The 19,028-nt window shown below is 35.0% G+C and overlaps 1 protein-coding gene across 1 annotated transcript in view; it reads right to left on the minus strand.

Moving 5' to 3' along the window:
* The window catches only part of ME1 (malic enzyme 1), a 198,460-nt gene that overhangs the window by 40,900 nt on the left and 138,532 nt on the right, over positions 1-19,028 (minus strand). Inside the window, 1 exon segment of the mRNA XM_043999505.1 lies at positions 25-134. Coding sequence (XP_043855440.1) covers positions 25-134 — 110 coding nt within the window.

Here is a 19,028-nt window from a genome sequence, read left to right on the forward strand (position 1 = left end):
AATGGAAAAAGAATATTTTATTACCTTGAATGTCGTCATTGAATGTGCAATATTTGTTCCGGTACTTCTCTAAAAGACGGAATGCATTTGCATTGGCAAAATCCTCAAACTGAATAAGACAATTCATTCCATACCTATAGAGATAAAAAATTAATTTATAAAAGATAAGCCAACTCTTAAAATAAACCTTCCAAATAAATCTGTAGAATAAAAAAAATTCATTTTAAACTAAGAAATTATTTTGTCATAACACCGTGGAACAACTGAATTTGGACTCATCACTCCAGTAACCAGTGCGCTACTTGTAGAAGTAGCAAACAGAATCTGTAAAGAGACCCTGGAACTAACACAGAAGAAATTTCTGCTAGAAGTGATACAATCTTCAAGAGATAAATTTCAATGTATCTCACACCAAAAAAACAAAAACCCAATTAAAAAAGAATGGAAAAGATCTTAGCATAAAAGATAAGAAAAGAGGTATCGGTAACTATCAAATCATGTCTTCTCTTTGCTATAAAACTATAGAAAAGACTTGTTATGTATTGAAATCACTTGTTGCAAATATGACAATAAGGTTTCATAAATAATCTCTTTTAAAAGTTTGATTAGTGCCTTTAAAAATTTCTTTTCTAGATATATTGTACTACACTCACCCTCTGCTGAAATGAACCCTCTTTTGTAACAGAGTCAAGCAATATCAACAAGAGTAGTTACACCAAATAACAATATATGCAGCATTTCCCCTTCACTCTCTCCTGACTATTGGTTGAGAGGAGGTTCTATTCTCTATCTTTATGCATATGACTCCCAGATCTATATATTCCTCCCTACTGTCTCTCTTCCTTCTAATCCTAAACAATCAAACTGTCTATTGTTCACTGTGACGATGTTCTGTAGGCATTTCAAATACAACATGCCTATGACAGAATTTATCATTTTCCCTCCCAAACTCACCTCTCTTCTGGGCTTCCTTATCCACCATCTTTCCAAGCACCTATGCTCAAAACCTTGGGATCATTCCCAATTCTTCACTGACTTTCCTACCCAACATGACTAAGTCAGTTACTAGTTCCTGTCATTTTTATCCCGTTTTTTATATACATTCCTTCCTCTTCATTTACTCTACTATTACCTTACCTATCTATGCCTTGCCTGGACAACAGTAGGTCCCATAACCTCAAGGCTCTCACTATTTCAAATCCATCCTTCACACAGATGACAAAATGACTTTTGTAATGCACAAGTCTGATGGTGTCACTCCCTTATTCAGAAACCCCAGTGGATCATATATAAACTGTTTGACATTTAAATATCTTAATTACCTGGTTCTTTTTACCTTTCCAACTTTCTTACATACTATGCAATCTAATCCTATTGCCTACTTGCTGTTCTGCACCAAGGATCTTCCATCCCTGTCTGCCATGCTCTCTCTTTTCACTTCTGCCTTTTAGAATCCTTCACGACTCACCTTAAGTACTATCTTCAACATGAAGATTTTTTCCAACTTTTAAACATTTTTATTTAAAGTTTTGAGTTCCAAATTCTAGTCCTCCCTCCTTGCTTCACTCTCCTTTCCCTTCCCTAAGATAGTAAACAATCAGATACAGATTATACATATGCAAGGATGTAAAACATTTCCATGTTAGTAATTTTGTACAAGAACACTTGAATAGAAGAAAAAATGAAGGAAAGAAAAAAGTGAAAAATAGCATATTTTTCATGAAAAATAGTCTGTATTCAAACAATATCAGTTCTTTCTCTGGAGGTGCATAGTGTACTTCTTCATTAGTCCTTTGGGATTATCTTGGATCATTGTATTGCTGAGAATAACTAAGTCATTCACAGTTCTTTACTGAATAATAATCCTGTTATTGTGTACAATGTTTTCCTGGTTCTGTTCACTTAACTATTCCTCAGTTCATACAAGTCATTCCAGGTTTTTCTGAAATCATCCTGCTTATCATTTCTTATAGCATAACAACATTCCATTACAATCATATCACAGCTTATAGAAAACATAGCATTGCACTGTTTATTGTTTGTTGATTCTAAAATGGCGTATGGTTTAGCAGAACAAAATGCTTCATTAAAAGCTGTTGTATTTTTAAGTAACTCTCATGTACATATCAAAATTACACAAAGTTCCTGGAACTATTTAATAGAGGTGATGTTGTTCAATAATTCTCTGAGCACTAATACTAGGACCAATATAAAATATGGAGACACGGGCTCTTCATTTGTTTTTTTTTTTTCTGACATGGACATGGAAGAGATATAGCCTAGTGTTCAAATTGCAGAGGGATTTCCTGGATATGTTAAGGTTCTCTAGATGCTTCTGTTTATGAATGGCATTGTGCTGCTTGCATGGTAGAGTCTCCTGGATTAAGTCTTCTTTTGGGGGGGGGGCAGGGCAATGAGGGTTAAGTGACTTGCTCAGGGTCACACAGCTAGTGTCAAGTGTCTGAGGCTGAATTTGAACTCAGGTCCTCCTGAATCCAGGGCCGGTGCTTTATCCACTGTTAAGGGCTAAAATTCTAGCTAAACTGTCTAAACTATTTAATGAGTGGTCGCCAATAAATTATAAGCTTTAGCAAGAGTTAGACTTTTAAGCATTTATTAAGGAGAATAAGAATTTGGTAAAGAGAGAGAAAGGCCTACATTCATCTATCTATTAAAGGGAGAGCACATTTCTAGCCCCGCTCTCCACCAGCGTCCTCAGGAAAGAGAGCGAGAGCAAGCGCCAGTCTCTTCCTTCCTCCTCCCACTAGTCCGCGTCACTTCCTGAGGCCAAAGAAAAGACTCCTGGTCTTGCCCTCAAAGACCTTCGTTTCATGGGCGGAACTCTTCTACAGTAAGTCTCCAGCAGGAGGCGTCATTCCAATCGTTACACCACTGTGCCACCTAGCTGCCCCCTGGATTAAGTCTTTAACCGTTCTAAAAATTTTGACAACTATCCACACAGGAAAAAATAAGTATATGAAGAATGTCTATTTTCTAAACCATTACATGAGCTCATTTATCATTCTCTCATCTGCATACATATATGTATATAGATACAAATATTATCTCATGCATAAATACCTACATGTGTATATGTGCATTTTGGACCATTTAAGTGGACAATGGGGCTCAGAAATGAACCAGGAGAGAAAGTAGGCAGACCTTTAAATGAAGAAAGGCTGATCTCTCTATTATCAGTAATCACTATAGTTGCAAGTTACAAAATGTTAAAATCTCTTAAGAACTGAAAATGAATGCCATTTAGAAGACAATAAAAAGATATAAGGTGAGGGGCCAGTTAGGTGGCACGGTGGATAAAGCACCGGCCCTGGCTTCAGGAGGACCTGAGTTCAAATGTGACCTCAGACACTTGATACTTATTAGCTGTGTGACCCTGGGCAAGTCACTTAACCCTCACTGCCCTGCAAAAAACAAAACAACAACAACAAACACAGAAAAAAACCACCCAAAACAAAAGATATAAGGTGGTAGATGTGAGCAGGCTTATAACACATTACAAACAAGGAATTATAGAGGAAAGCTAGATTTAAAGATATCATCAAAGAAATGTATGACTAAAAAAAAATAGGATGGTCATGTGGCAAAAGTGAGTGATAACTAGTATACTTAACTGACATCCCTGTGACATGAGGAGAAAATGAGGAAGGTTGCCAAGCCTGATGGTAATCTTACAGGAGGACATGGACAAGAGTGATAAAGATAGAGAGAAGGGAAGAAGCATTTATATAGCATCTACTATGCTTAATGCTTTTCACAAACATTAGCTAATTTGCTCCTCACAACAATCCTGTGAGGGAGGTGTTATTACAATCTCCATTTTACATTTGAGGAAACTGAGGCAAACAAAGACTAAGAGACTAAGTCAGCATGTATGGGCTATGATTTGCATTTTTTGGAGGGAATACCCCTATCAAATGAATAAAGATTTAAAAAAACTCAGAGAATAAGACAAGTACGTACATGAATGAGATCATGATAAATATAGCAAAAAAAAATTAAATGAAAAAGATACATTTAAACTTGATTTCATAAAATGAGTTGGGAGTCTAATGCAAAGATTCTTTTTTTTTTTAGTGAGGCAAGTGGAGTTAAGTGACTTACCCAGGGTCACACAGCTAGTAAGTGTTAAGCGTCTGAGGCCGAATTTGAACTCAGGTCCTCCTGAATCCAGGGCCAGTGCTCTATCCACTGTGCCACCTAGTTGCCCCCGCAAAGATTCTTAAACTGTAGGTCATCACCCCATCATATAGGGTCGCATAACTGAATGTGGAGGTCATAAAAAATTTGGCAACAATAAAAGGTTATGTATACCTATTTGATATATCCATATACCCAGGGTTGTGTAAAAATTTCTCAGGTGAAAAGGTGTCACAAGTGGGAAAAGTTTAAGAAACCCTAGTCTAAAGAAGAATTTGAAGATAAAAATTATCTTTTTCAATGTAGTAGTAACTACTTTTTTCCATCTGTAGTAATATTGGCACATCATTTCATATAAATAAAACAGAGGATACTCATGTATTAGATGACAACACCCTGTCCAGGAGACACACTTTTGATTTGGAAGTATTCTGGAAAAAAGTCAAGGTGAAGGGGAGCCACTAATTTGCTGTTTTAGGAGTCTGTGTGATTACTAAAAATAATCTATATGAAGGGTCCTTGAAGTATATGCTTTCTGGCCTTTGGCAATTGGCTTAAACAATATTTCCCACATATCTTAAAATAAGAATAATCCTACATTTGTTTTCTATGCCTTCCTTATAGTAGTATGTTTCTTCTATCACCAAAGTAAAGATGATGATGAGTTAATTTCTAACTGGACAAAGGTTTTTAATAACAAGACACAAAAATTATAATGAAAATGAATATCATTTGGGAAGACTTTGGCTTTATACACAAGTGACATGATAAACAAAAACCTATCATATGACACATACATATATATACATAGATGCATGTATGTATATCTTTATCACAAACACAGATACTCACATATGTGCATTTATATCTTGACATTTCTTATTACTGTGATTTTTTTGTCACTGTAGAAATTATAAACTCTGATGTAATTATGCACAGGCATAATGGACAGGGTGCTGGTCCTGGAGTCAGAAAGTCCTGAATTCACATTTGGTCTGACATTTATTAGATGTATAAGCTTAAGGAAGTCACTTTAACCTCTGCCTGTCTTAGTTTCATCAACCTTAACAGTGTCTACATCTCAAGATTGTTGGGAGGATTAAATGAGATAATATTTGTAAAAAGCATTAAGCACAGTGCCTGGCACACAGTAGGTTTTCAGTAAATGCTTATTTCCTTCCTTCCTTATGCGTGACATGTTATTGGTGACAGATAAATTTTAAATTGTAGATGTACTTATAAGAATTATTGGGGCAGTTAGGTGGTACAGTGGATAAAGCACCAGCCCTGAATTCAGGAGTACCTGAGTTCAAATCTGGCCTCAGACATGTGACACTTACCAGCTAGCTATGTGACCCTGGGCAAGTAACTTAACCCTCATTGCCCTGCCCCCCCCCCCAAGAATTATGCCAATTATTTATGCAATCAAGCCATAGTTATATCCAAACTTACAAGTTTATAATTTATTATCTGAGAAATTCCAGTAAGCCCTAGAATAGATGAGAGTTAATAAGTATTAAAACAGTGTAAATTTGCTTAATACTAACATTTTTGGGAACTAATGAAAGTTAAGAAGGTATCTAAGCTAGTTAGCTTAATCCTCAGGTCTAACATGAAATGGAATATTTCATTCTTTCCTTAGCAAATTGTTTTTGTTTTATATCCTCTATTTAATTTTACTACCTTTCTTAATACTTTTCACTTGAATTCTCCCTTCAATTCTTAACAACCCATGAACAATTAACCTTGCACCCTCCAATATACTAGGCAGGGTATCTATTATAATTCATAAGTCTGAGCAAATCAGACTAAAGTTAAATGAAAAACCCAATAAAGTAGAACTGATACAACTATAACATTTTAATAAAAGGCTGCTAACACCACCATGCATGATAGCCAAAACTAAGTACTATGTTTTCATACTGGTATTGAAATCACTTGAAAAATGCTTAAAGTTTTTTTTGTTTTTGTTTTTTTTGGTGAGGCAATTGGGGTTAAGTGACTTGCCCAGAGTCACACAGCTAGTAAGTGTCAAGTGTCTGAGGCTGGATTTGAACTCAGGTCCTCCTGAATCCAGGGCCAGTGCTCTATCCACTGTGCCACCTAGCTGCCCCAAAGTTGTTTTTTTTTAATAGTATCAGTAGCAAAATTCTATACAGTAAACTTAAACACTATGGAATATTTATTTTTTATAACAGTTCATATTTTGGTTAGTATAGACATGACCTGAGAATTTGGAAAATAGCTTGCAACACTGCTAGAATACATTTCTGGATTTTTCCAATTGCTATTAAAAAACATTTTTAGGAATTATCTCTGCTGAATTATTCAACAACATAGTAGATTGGTGAAAATACCCTGACTTATGGCAATAGAGTGGCATCTTAGGACCTAAAGAAGCCTGGATGTCCCCAAAACACCCTAGTAGAGCATTAAAAATGTAAGAGAAGGAAGAATGAAAAAGAAAATAAAAAAGAAACTGCTATAACCTCCTCCATTCAATCTAATACTGTTATTACTGTTATTATACATTACAATAATAATAGCTAACATTTATTTAGTGCTTACTATGTAACAGGCTGTTAGGGGGCCCACGGGAAAGAGCACCAGCCCTGGAGTCAGTAAGACCTGAATTCAAATGTGACCTCAAACACTTAGTAGCAGTGTGACTCTGGGCAAGTCACTTAACCCTGTTTGCCTCAATTTTCTCATCTGTAAATTGAGCCAGAGAAGCATATGGCAAACCATTCCAGTATCTTTGCCAAGAAAACCCCAAATGGAGGTCACAAAGAATGGGACATGACTGAAATGACTGAACAATAATAACATCAACATATATAACAGGCACTTTACAATTAATATCTCATTTGATCATCACAACAACCCTAGGAAAGAGTGACTATATTGTCCCCATTTTACAGCGGAGAAACTGAGGCAAAGAGGGATTAAGTGGCTTTTACACAGCTAGTAAATGTCTGAGGCCATATTTGAACTCTTTTCTTCCTGACTCCATGCTAGGGGTTCCATTTACTCTACAAGCTTCCCAGAATCCCATGGAAGCTCTATGAAGAGACAATCTAGGTTAGGCAGAAGGCAAAATGTGAAATTGTAGACTCAAAATCCAGAGCTTCCTAGTCAAAGAAAAAATACTGCAGGCCACTTAAAAGAGTTAGAGAACCATGGAGCCACAGTCATGACTCCACAGGATTCAAAAGCTACCACTACAAAGGAGAGAAGACCGCAATATGATATTCAAGGGGGTGATAAACTACTTTACTTAAATGAGGTATAATTTTTTTTTAACAAAGTTAAAATATAAAACCATTCTTAGTTTGTGCTGTATAAGAACAGAGTGGGATGTATTTGGCTCACAAGCTGTAGTTTGTCATCCCCTGCAATACTCCCAAAGAAACAAGATAAGGGTTTACAACCTATTTGGCAAAACTGAGTATAATCCTACAGAAGAAAAAAGTGGATCTTTAATGAAAGAGGACTTTAAGAATTTCTGAGAAAAAGACAGCTAAGTAAAAACTGAAATGTAAATGCAGGAATCAAAATAAACATTGAAAAGTAAATGTATTTGATCATATGGAAAGGACTATATGCTTACAAATTATTTACAATCTAAATGGGGAAGAAGGGTCCTTAGAGATCCCTGTGTTCAAGGGTCATTGGTTAAGTTAAATGAGAGGGTACTTAAAGGTGGTTTTGTTATGCTCTTAATGGTTTTTGTGAAAAAAGGAATAGAGGAAAAAGGGAATATACTGAGGAGGAAAGGGAACTTCCTATCTCATTTCAGTGCATGAGATTAAGAATCTCCAGAGGGGACATAGTAGAGAGTAGAGATAATGGGAATCCCATGAACTCATTTTCATCTGAATTGGACACTCATTTAATTCTCTCTCTCCCTCCCCCTGCCTCTCTCTCTCTCACACACACACACAAGTTTGGTGTAAAAATGCCTTAAATTAAACAGGGTAGGGACAGGGAGAGTAAACTTTCTAAAGGAAGGCAGTCATAATCAAAAGCAAACCTGAACACTGAAGGATGGAACATGCAGGATTTTAAAGAAAGATTAAAAATCTGTGATCAAAGTGGGGCAAAGGGAAGATTTTTTTTAAGACAACCGGTCATTTTATTTTGTGATCTATCAAATCTTACATTCAGGCTAGTCTAATGGTTCAGCTTTGGAAATGGAACAAAATGACATGTAGTATTTAACCAGAAACAAAAGTTCTCTTAGTTTTAGTTTGATAAGGATTTTTGGCAAGGTTACAGTGTTCAGTTGGACATAACTTCCCTACCTATGCACTGGCCTTACTAGAGTGATGGACAAAATCCTAATGGAGGAGCTATGAACTCCTTGTATGCAATCTATTTAGGCCGCCAGGAAGCCAGATTAATAAGAACCTTACTCTCTGCCCCCCCCCCCCACCTGCCAATGAACCCTTGAGGATTGTTCCAGTAGCTTTTTTTTGGTATTGAATAGAATTTTATTTTCCAAAATATATGTAAAAACAAATTTTAACATCAATTAAAAAAAACTTTGTGTTCCAACTTCTCTTCCTCCCTCCATGTCCACCCCCCACCCACAAGAACTCAAGCAATTTAAAATAAGTTATACATGAGTAGTCATGGAAAATATTCCCACATTAGCTAGGTTGTGAGAGAAAACAGTAAAAAAACCCAAAAACTTCAGATTAAGGAATTGTCAAAGAGGAAAAAAAAATTTAAAAATGTGTTTCCATCTGTTTTCAGATATTATCAGTTCCTTCTCTGTAGATGGGTTGCAATTTTCACAAGTAAAGGGAAGACTTTAATTTTATACCCCTAGTGTTAAACTCCTCCATAACCATCTTTTTTTGAAAAGAAGGGAAAGGAGAGATAAAGATAGGAAAAATTACAAAATGGGATGGAGGAAAATATACAATTCAGTCATAACCATGGAAGTAAATGGGATGAAGTCATCTAAAAATGGAAGAAGACAGCAGCACAAATTAGAAACAGAATTCAACAAGGGGACATGCTTTTTCTTAACCTACATTAAAAAAACCATTTAAACAAAGCACAACTGAGTCTTTAGTAGTAACTTTCTCACATTGAGCACAGGAAAATCCTAAGCAAAAATCTGTATAATTTTTTTTTAGTGCAGTGATTTCAAGTGATTGAAGGGTCCAATTTTGGACATGATGTAGACAGAATTAGGAAATAAATGGATTATGGTATTTAAAACTGAGAGGGATCCCAGAAAGTAAATAGTCTACCCCATCAACCTTACACATGAGGAAACAGAGGCCTTACAGAGGCCTGTCCAAGGTTAAAAAGTTAGCAAGGATGTATAGTTTCAAAACAATCTTTTACTTTTACATCCACAGCACAAAAATCCCTTCAGCTACAATAATATCTCTAATAATCAAAGAAAAGCTGATTTCTCTTATGTATACTTTAATTATGGAGGCAATAAAATATACTTAGATATTTTAGAAAAATTTTGGTTAATAACTGAACACAAAATTAATTTAACCAAAATACCCAACTTCCTCAGCATATTGGAGTTGTTACTAAGAAAAAGAAACATACTAAAGGCAATAACTTTAAAATCTAACACTGTAAAATGAATTTGTAATGTTTCTAAGCATTTATGGTCCTAAGATTAAAAGCCTGTCTCCACAATTAGAATCTGAACACTGGCATCCATTACAGAAAAGCTAATGGATGCAATTACAACTTAAGGGCTATCTGAATTGAGAAGCTGCTGTTTGTTTCTGTTTAAATAATATGTCGTGATGGTTACAACTTGAGGTGATGGTTACAACTTGAGAGTTACCTGGATTGAGAAGAGTTAAAATACTGTATTTGAAGTTATTGGGCTTTTTAAAAATGATATATTGTGGAGAACAGAAAGGTGACCCCTGAGTCAGAAGGACTTTCATTCAAGTCTTGCCTCATATAGACTGGTTATGCATCCTCATCCTTGGTCTAGTTATATAATCTGTCAGTGCTCCAGGGAATTTTCTAAGATGTCAAGTTGTTGACCTCGCACCCAGATACACAGGAAGGAGTTTCCTTACTGGGAATTCTACCACCTTTAAAAAACAACAAACCCTACCCCTTTTTGTTATAAAATATAAATTGCTTCTGTACAGTGAACTTTTTTTTTGTCTTTTTTTTTTCTGGGGCAATGGGGGTTAAGTGACTTGCTCAGGGTCACACAGCTAGTGTCAAGTGTCTGAGGCCAGACTTGAACTCAGGTCCTCCTGAATCCAGGGCCGGTGCTTTAACCACTGCGCTACCTAGCTGCCCCTACAGTGAACTTTTAAAATTATTTTTTACTTGGCCCTAAAATGACCAAATAGTATATGTAATTTAAAAATTGAAATCTTGATTTATTTATTTTTATATTCATTACCATTTTGAGCATGCTATGTATGTTTGAAGCAAGCCTGTTATACAAAAGTAGCATAATTGGAAAGGTCATTACAGCATGGCTTATGGCAACGTACATCTGTATTTTCTAACAAGTTTTACTGTATGAAGAACAGATGGAAATATCCTAACTTCAAGTACTGATGGCTTTCACCTTGACTGTTGAAAAGAAGTCTAAGGCCTAATAATTTACTGCACATGTAAAGGAGAATGTTGGCAAAGGAAATTTTTATAGGGTTATTTTTATCCCAAAATAGTACTAAATTTGCAGATTACTTAACTTTCATGACAACCTCTCTCAAATTCTGAATTAAAATTAGGTCAAAATAGCAACTACATCCAGTAAAACATATTGTTTTGTGATTTCATTTAAATTTCTGAGAATTTTAATTGGTTTTGAAGGAGGAGTTCTTGTGTCACGGACTCCTCCGGCAGCCTGGTAAAGCCTATATAGACTCCCTTTTCAGAATAACGTTTTTAAACACATGAGATAAAATATATGGGATTATAAAGGAAACCAATTATAGTAAAATAGCTATAATTTTTTTAAGTTCACAGATTCTAAGTAAAGAACCCTTGTTCCAGAGATTTTGTCAAAGAATAATCAAGACGATACACTGTCAACAATTAGCTATATGATTTGTTGGAAATAAAATTTTAATTACTTCTATCAAAGTCCAGATGTTGTTCTGGACTTTGATAGAAATGAAACTTAAAGACTGACTGAAATATATTTTAAAATAGTTTGGGTAAGTCATTCTATAATTATTCTGAAATGATTACTATGACTAAAAGCATTTAATTCCTAGACTGGGGCCAATATAAGAAATATATTATAAGCATTACAAAAAAAGGTTGAGGGTTAAGTCAATCTGTGTTGGCAATGAGCATAAGAATCACTTATAATTAATAATAAATAACAACAAATTATACATTTTTTAGCTCCTTAGACAAGATTAAGTATAAATCACAATTCTCGTTGAATTTTTTTGAAACTGTTAAAATTTCTCACTGAAATACTGCATCATTCTTAAGTACTTTTCCAGATATTCCCTACTAATCTTTGATGTATCATGTTGACATGGAGCTCTATAGTAATGTTATGCAATGAACTGCTTGCTGTCTGGCTGCAAAACCATTTATTATATACACCTTTACCGAAAGAAAGCTAAACAGTTGGAAAAAAAGCACAATTGTTTAGTAATGCTAAAACCCAATGGTTTCAAATAAACAGGAAGAATGGATTTATATATCATCTCTACTCTCTTTTCATGTAGAAAAAATTAATATTCTGCTGGAATTTGAGTTTTTAAAATGTCGTCTTCAAAGTAATTACCTATTTGCTAAACTAACATACCCAGTGGAAAGGAATACTGGTTTGGGAGTCAGTGGACCAGGAATCAAAACTCTACCACTTTCTATGTGACCTTAGGCAAATCACAACCTTTCTGACCTCAATTTTCTCACCTGTAAAATGGAAAAAAACAAAAAAACAACAACCCCCCCCCCAACTAGATTAGATGACCTTTAAGGTCTCCAATTGTACCTCTATGATTTCATCATCTCTATTCAAAAAGAAGCTTTCTAAAAAATATACTTCATTCAGATTCCAAAGGCATTTCAAAGTAAATATTATATGCAAAGGAATCACATTATTCTTTCTTGAGGTAGACATTACTAGTATTTAATAGTGCAGCTCCACCTAGGTGTTTCAAGTAATTGTAAACATGGTGAGTTCAAATCAACAATGGTGAGTGGGAAATTTCTGTGTAGGTTAACAGAAAGGAATTTCTCTTCTCTTCATTTTAAAAAATGGGAGTACCTTTAATCACCAATATTTGTCTGTGCTTTATAGCCCTTTTGCACAAATTTTGTTTCAGGATTCAGAACTTGATGACTGGATCATGATTTAAACAAACTACTTTCTTGGTCATTGCCAATGATACAAATGTTATAATTATTTTTACTGAAATAAAATCAATAGTTTGCATAATAAAGACTATTAATTAAAGGGATGATTATATTAAATCAATATACATATTTACATATATTTATTCTTTTCATATATTCCTACTTCTTCATCTCTTATTTCTTAAAGCCTTTGACTTACCCACTCTTCGGTCCTCTTTGTCTTATCTTTTCTGTGAAATCCCTCACAACTAAAAGTCTCAAGTATTTCCTTATAATTTCCATGCAGAAGTAAAATTACTTAAGGGGGACTGTCTGGTCAATGGGAAATTAGCAGTAAATAAGCAGTAGGCAGAGACAACTTCTGATGCAGTTCTTAAAGTAAATATACCTATTATATAATTGCTTCATGCGAAATACTAATTTGATTATTCTTGACAACAATAAAATATACAGCTATGCTGTTAGAAAACCAAGAGGATTTAGACCCAGCAACACACACACACCACACACACACACATACACACACACACACGCACTAAAAAAATAATTATCTTAGTTCTACAAATACTGAAAGTTTTTGTCAATAATTTACAAATGTTTTATGAACTATAAAGTAAAAAAAAGTATGTTTTACTTTTTTGGAAGAAGGAAGATGATTTTTAGAAGATGATTTATACTGCATTTAAATTTTTCATCATAGGAATGCAGAAAGAAAGGAAGAATATTCAGGCAAATGTATATTTCTTTAATTTGCCATTAAATGTAAGAAAAAAAGAGTGAGAAGTAAAATTCATTTTTCTTATGTAATTTGATTTGAAAAATAACAAAAGCATTACTACTATATTAAACATTAAAAAATAATTTATAAATTTGAACTTTATGGTTTTTCCCCCATTTCTATCACCCTTTATACAGGCAGAAAGGGCAATTAATTGTATGAATTTTATAAAAATTTAAAAGATCTCACTTAAGCTTGTGAGCCAATGTACCTTTCAAAAAATTCAAAGAGGGGCAGCTAGGTGTCCCAGTGAATAGAGCACTGGCCCTGGATTCAGGAGGACCTGAGTTCAAATCCGGCCTCAGACACTTAACACTTACTAGCTGTGTGGCCCTGGGCAAGTCATTTAACCCCAACTGCCTCACCAAAACAAACAAACAAAACCAAAAACCAAAAAAGAAATATTGAAAAAAATTCAAAGAGAAAGCAAACATATAGGATGGGTCAAACTAAACATTTTATTTGTTATTACTGCTAAACCTGCATACGATTTATAGGCTTTAAGGAATTATACTTCAAGTTGTACCACCACCACCACCAACAACAACAACTATTCAGGCTTATGAAGGAATGTTGCCTTATTCTTAAAAATAAATACCTAGGAAGCAATGAAATATTTAATTGGGGACAGGGTGGGGAATGGTGAGAACACCAATGCATTTTAGTGGTGCTAAAATGACTCGTCATATATGGCATTTATTTTATAACAAATACTTTACAAGTTTATTTAAGAGAATAGTTTGTAAAAATTAAGATTTCTTCTAGTAGAATTTCTCAGATAATATATATGAATTTTCAACAGTGAAAGAAACAACAAATTACAAAGATCACTTCTGTTAAAGATAATTATGAGTGATCAGGTTTATCCCCACAATGCTAGCTAGAGAAATACTCATGAGACTGGCCTCTATACCAAGTTTTCTGCCACAGCAGCTCACTGTTTCTCTCTATTTCACTATCAAAGAAGTGCAATAAGGTTAGATTAATTCCACTGACTGCCAGACCAATGTTCAGCTACCCACTGGGTCAGTGACTCTGGGGGGGGTTGCACCTGAAGAAAAGACAATTAATTAATATCAAGGGTAAAGTACTTCATTATCTCCACATGTCATAAACAGGTTTAACAAAGCCTTCAGGTGCCACTGTATTGGGGGGAAAAGACACGAGAGAAGTAGAAGAACAAGAGTAAATTACAGGGGAAAAGGAGAAAGGGAATGATAGAAGAAAGGGGTACTCCTGGCACAGAATGATAGCATGTTGCCAGAAATTGTCTCAAATGCTCTCATTGTCAGTGGGTTGCCTGCCTATGATAGAATAAAATCCTCAAGGTTTCTCTTAGGTCTAAAAATCAAGATAATAATACTGATGCTTTCACATGACACTCATTTTCTATTTCTCCTCCAAACTGAACCTTCCCGTACTGTTGTTGCAGTAACAAAAAAGGGGCATAGAGGAAGGACAAAGAAACTAAAGGAAGAAAGTATGGATGATCAAAACAGAAATTTTCTACTCCTTTTTTTAATGTGAAACTGCTCTATCATCCATGAAGACTCTTTAGTTAGATCTATTTTAAAATGTCCTAAAATGCTGAAGTGCCAGATGGATTAATATGTGATAACAACTAAGAACCTTGCATATACAAGTGTACTTGTCCGGCATCCTTCCTCTTCTTTTTTGTTTCCAAGTAGATTAAAAAAAAAAAAAAGATTTAAAAAATATTTTTAGGAATTGCTTTCATACTGCTTACTCCCTCTGTGTTATATATTATTAGTTTAACAGTGCTAAAAGACATGTGATTAAGTTCAGAGGAAGCAAGTCTTTGTGGTTTCAGCATGTGAAGCACAATCAGGGCCTTCTAAATTATATTTCAGTATCTACTAATTACTTGGCTATGTGGCTTTAGGCCTGTCATAATCTCTTTCTGGTTGGGATGAAATTCCCACAGGATGGTTTGCTTTCAGTGTTTAGGACACAATGTGGTTTAGTTGTAAATTTATAATGTTTTCTTAGTGAGATCTGGAGACATATATAGGTGCTAAATGGTGCATGTAATGTGCTTTCATTTATAATACTTTATTTTAGAGATCCTTGTGGAGAAGACAGAGCTATTTTTCTTTTTAATTCTCTCCCATCTAATGGTTTCCTTTTGCTAGAAACTTAAAAGAATAAAGAAAGACACCCTGAAAATCTTTTATATCCATCTTGTATAGTGGAAGTAGAGAAAGTAAGGTAATGAAATTTCATTCCCTCCTAGTGTCATGTCATCTGCAAACTGGATAAGTATCCCATCTATTCCTTTGTTGAAATTAATAATATTTTTATACAGCATATGGCCAAGGACAGATTCCTAGGAAGAAACCTTCCTCCAAGTTGATAGTAATCAATGCATAACTACTCTTTGGATATTGTAACGATTGGAATGACGCCACCTGCTGGATACTTACTGTAGAAGAGTTCTGCCCATGAAGCAAAGGTCTTTGAGGGCAAGACCAGGCTTCAGGAAGTGACGCGGACTAGTGGGAGGAGGAAGGAAGAGACGGGCGCTCGGTCTCACGCTCTTTCCTCTGGACTCTGGTGGAGAGCGGAGCTAGAAATGTGCTCTCCCTTTAATAGATAGGAATCTAGGCCTTTTTCTCTCTCTTTACCAAATTCTTATTCTCCTTAATAAATGCTTAAAAGTCTAACTCTTGCTAAAGCTTATAATTTATTGGCGACCACTCATTAGATATTTTAGACAGTTTAGCTAGAATTTTAACCCTTAACAGATGGCTGACCACGAAGAGGAAAGCTAACCCTCAGTCTTCTTCTGATCTGCTGGTTGGGTAAGAAATTTCCCCTCCCTCTCCCTTTAACTGCTAAGTACTGGTGTACTGGCTGTGTTTTCCTTTAAATTTTTTCGAATGGACCTTTTAAACTCCCTAATTATCCTATTTTTGATTTTAGTCTGTTTAACCAGACAAATGGGAGATAAGATCATGTTAATGCTTTGTTTTTGTGGATTTTCTATTTTTTTTTTTATTTTTGTTAAAAGAGCCAGCAATTTACTCACACAAGGAAATATCTCTCCCTCTCCCAACCATGCTTTTTCAGAGAAACCTGAAGAGATTCCTGCAGCTTTTCCCAGTTCTAACACTAATTGTTGCTCTAATTTTGCATGCCTGGAGGCAATGACCCACCCTCTAGAAGCTTTTAATCCCCTAGCACCTGGAGGCAAAGTGGGGGAAGAGGAATCCAGGCCTGAGTTCAAAATCAAGTCTGATTCAAATTGCTCTGGTCCCTCCCCTCCTCTCCAGACCCCACCCTCTACTCCTCCCATGGCCAAGCCCATTGCTTCCCTGGCCTGGGAAGTCCAGAAATCTAATGCTCATGCGCAACTTTCTCTAACTACATTTGCAGCTTCAGGCTCAGCCCTTCCCCAGCCTGGCTGTGCTTCTGAGACAACCTTAGAAAGCCCTTTAAGTTCCACATATGCCCGTTTTGTTCGTAATTTTGCTAACCTGCTTTTGTCTTTAATTAGTAATATTATAAAGCATTTGTATGGTGAAAAGACTGACAGACAATATAGAGTGGTTAAAGAAGAAAAACTTAAGCTGAATAAGAATGACAATCATCACCATAGTTCAAGACTCCGCTTCTTTTGCCATGGAAGGGTATATATTTTACAGAAATGTAGAAGTAAGCAGCAAGGTATTGATATGAGTATTGGGGATTTTAGATATCGGAATCAAAAGTGTTCTAACTTCACTCAGATTATTAATGTCAGTTCAGAGGTTACATAGGATTTCTATGCTATTACATCTACATTTTGAAATTAATGGTATGGGTTTATTTTCATAGAGATTTTAATGCTTTTGAGATTGTGTCTTATACTTAGTTTCTAAAACAAGGAGAATATTTGTAAAAGCTTTTTATAGTCATGCGATCAAGTTTATATTTTGTAATACTCGTTAATATTAAGTTCATGCTCATTTAGATTTCCTTAGTTTGAATTTCATTGTCTTTTATTGTTCCATGTGTATTTTTTTCTATTCATCTCTAATTTTGAAACATTGCAAGATGGTTTTGATTTCATAATACAATGTTAATTCTAGGAGTATTGTGCTCCCATATTCTGAGTTGTTTGTTTTTGTTATTTTTTCTCAACTGATTATTTGATCAAACTCTTTAAAGCATTTCCCTAGCAAATTGTTTGCCATGGCAAGTGTAAATTGATTCTAGAAGTATTATTTTTGATAAGCATATTCAAAAAAAAAAAAAGAGGGGAACATTTGTAAAAGTTGTCTTTGAGATTGTGTTGTGCTTTAACTTGTATTTAAATATGTTCAGATTTTTCAAAAAAGTAATTGTATGCTAAGTAAAAAAAAGGTATTATTTGAAATTGTTGCATAATTATATATTATATTCTGAGTCAAGATGTATTCACATTTTTTGCAATCATTTATTATCCTCAATTTTTAAATCCATATGAGACTTGGATTATGGGAACTTATCATTTAAGACATTAATTGCCTTTATTCTGAGTTATCAGATGCCAGTTGGCCAAGATGCCATCCAATCACAAGAGGAATACATGCAAGAGCAGACACTGAACTGTCACATGAGGGGAGACATGCATGAAGTCAAGGTATGGCCAAGGGAACGGCTTTTGACAAATGTTGAGGTTGGATTCTCTTGGTTTAATATTTTATTTTTTTTCCCCACAATATTGTACAGATGGCTGGCCCACCCATCTCACTTCTACACCTGGCTTCTATGCTCCCTCCTATATGCCTGATGCCATGGACCATCTCAATCCCATGCATCTGATTAAGTCTGACTCAGTTTCCTCCAATATGTTCGGTGGCATGGACATATATTCCATCCACCTATTTTAGACCTGGCATACTGCATGGGCAGTATATATTGCTCAAGTGTGGGAATGCTCATATCCCATCATTTCTCTGTTCTTTTATGGTAACCCCCATAATTATCTCAGGTGTCATGATAAATACAGTGTTGAATTTGGCCTTGACACCTGTTACCAATTATATTAGATTTTTTAATTTCTCATAATGGCATGAGGATAATTAGGCAGATGATGCAAAAAGTGATAAAACAAAGATAAAAATTATTTTTATTAATTAATATTGCAGCAATTGTTTTCTCAATTACCCTCCATAAGGGGGGACTATAGTAATATTATAATTTTAAAGAATGTTTTAATTTTTGTTTTATTATATGTTTCATGTGTAACAACTAAGATTCTGTATTCCCTTAGACATGTTTTTGAGAACTTTCATTGTTTGATTTTATTATTGACAAAGCTATTTTAAAGTTGTGTTAAGCTCAATTTTGTAGGAAATTTCCTGGCTGATTACCAGCATCCATACCTCAACCCCTGAAAAGACTTCCATTCCACGACTACACCTAGAGGACATCTGAGAAAAGACTTTCAGAGACTTTAAATGAACAGTTTTGATTTGTTTTTGTTGTTTTTTTTTCTCTTTCTGTTATAATATACACCATCTGTAACATGTATTCTCTGCAGAGGCCCTCCCTTTGCAAGACCAATGTCAAAGCGTCGGTTCATGAGGACAAAAAAAAAAAAAATCGCCCCTCTGGACAAAACTTTCCTCTCTTCCTTTTCTATATTGTTGTTCACATATTATTAGTTAGCAATAGTTATTGTATTGTTTTTACTGTTCCGTCAAGGAAACATTTTGTTTCTTGAGGAACAACAGGGGGGACTGTAACGATTGGAATGACGCCACCTGCT

This window comes from Dromiciops gliroides, chromosome 4, assembly GCF_019393635.1.
Source record: "Dromiciops gliroides isolate mDroGli1 chromosome 4, mDroGli1.pri, whole genome shotgun sequence".
Lineage (NCBI taxonomy): Eukaryota > Metazoa > Chordata > Mammalia > Microbiotheria > Microbiotheriidae > Dromiciops > Dromiciops gliroides.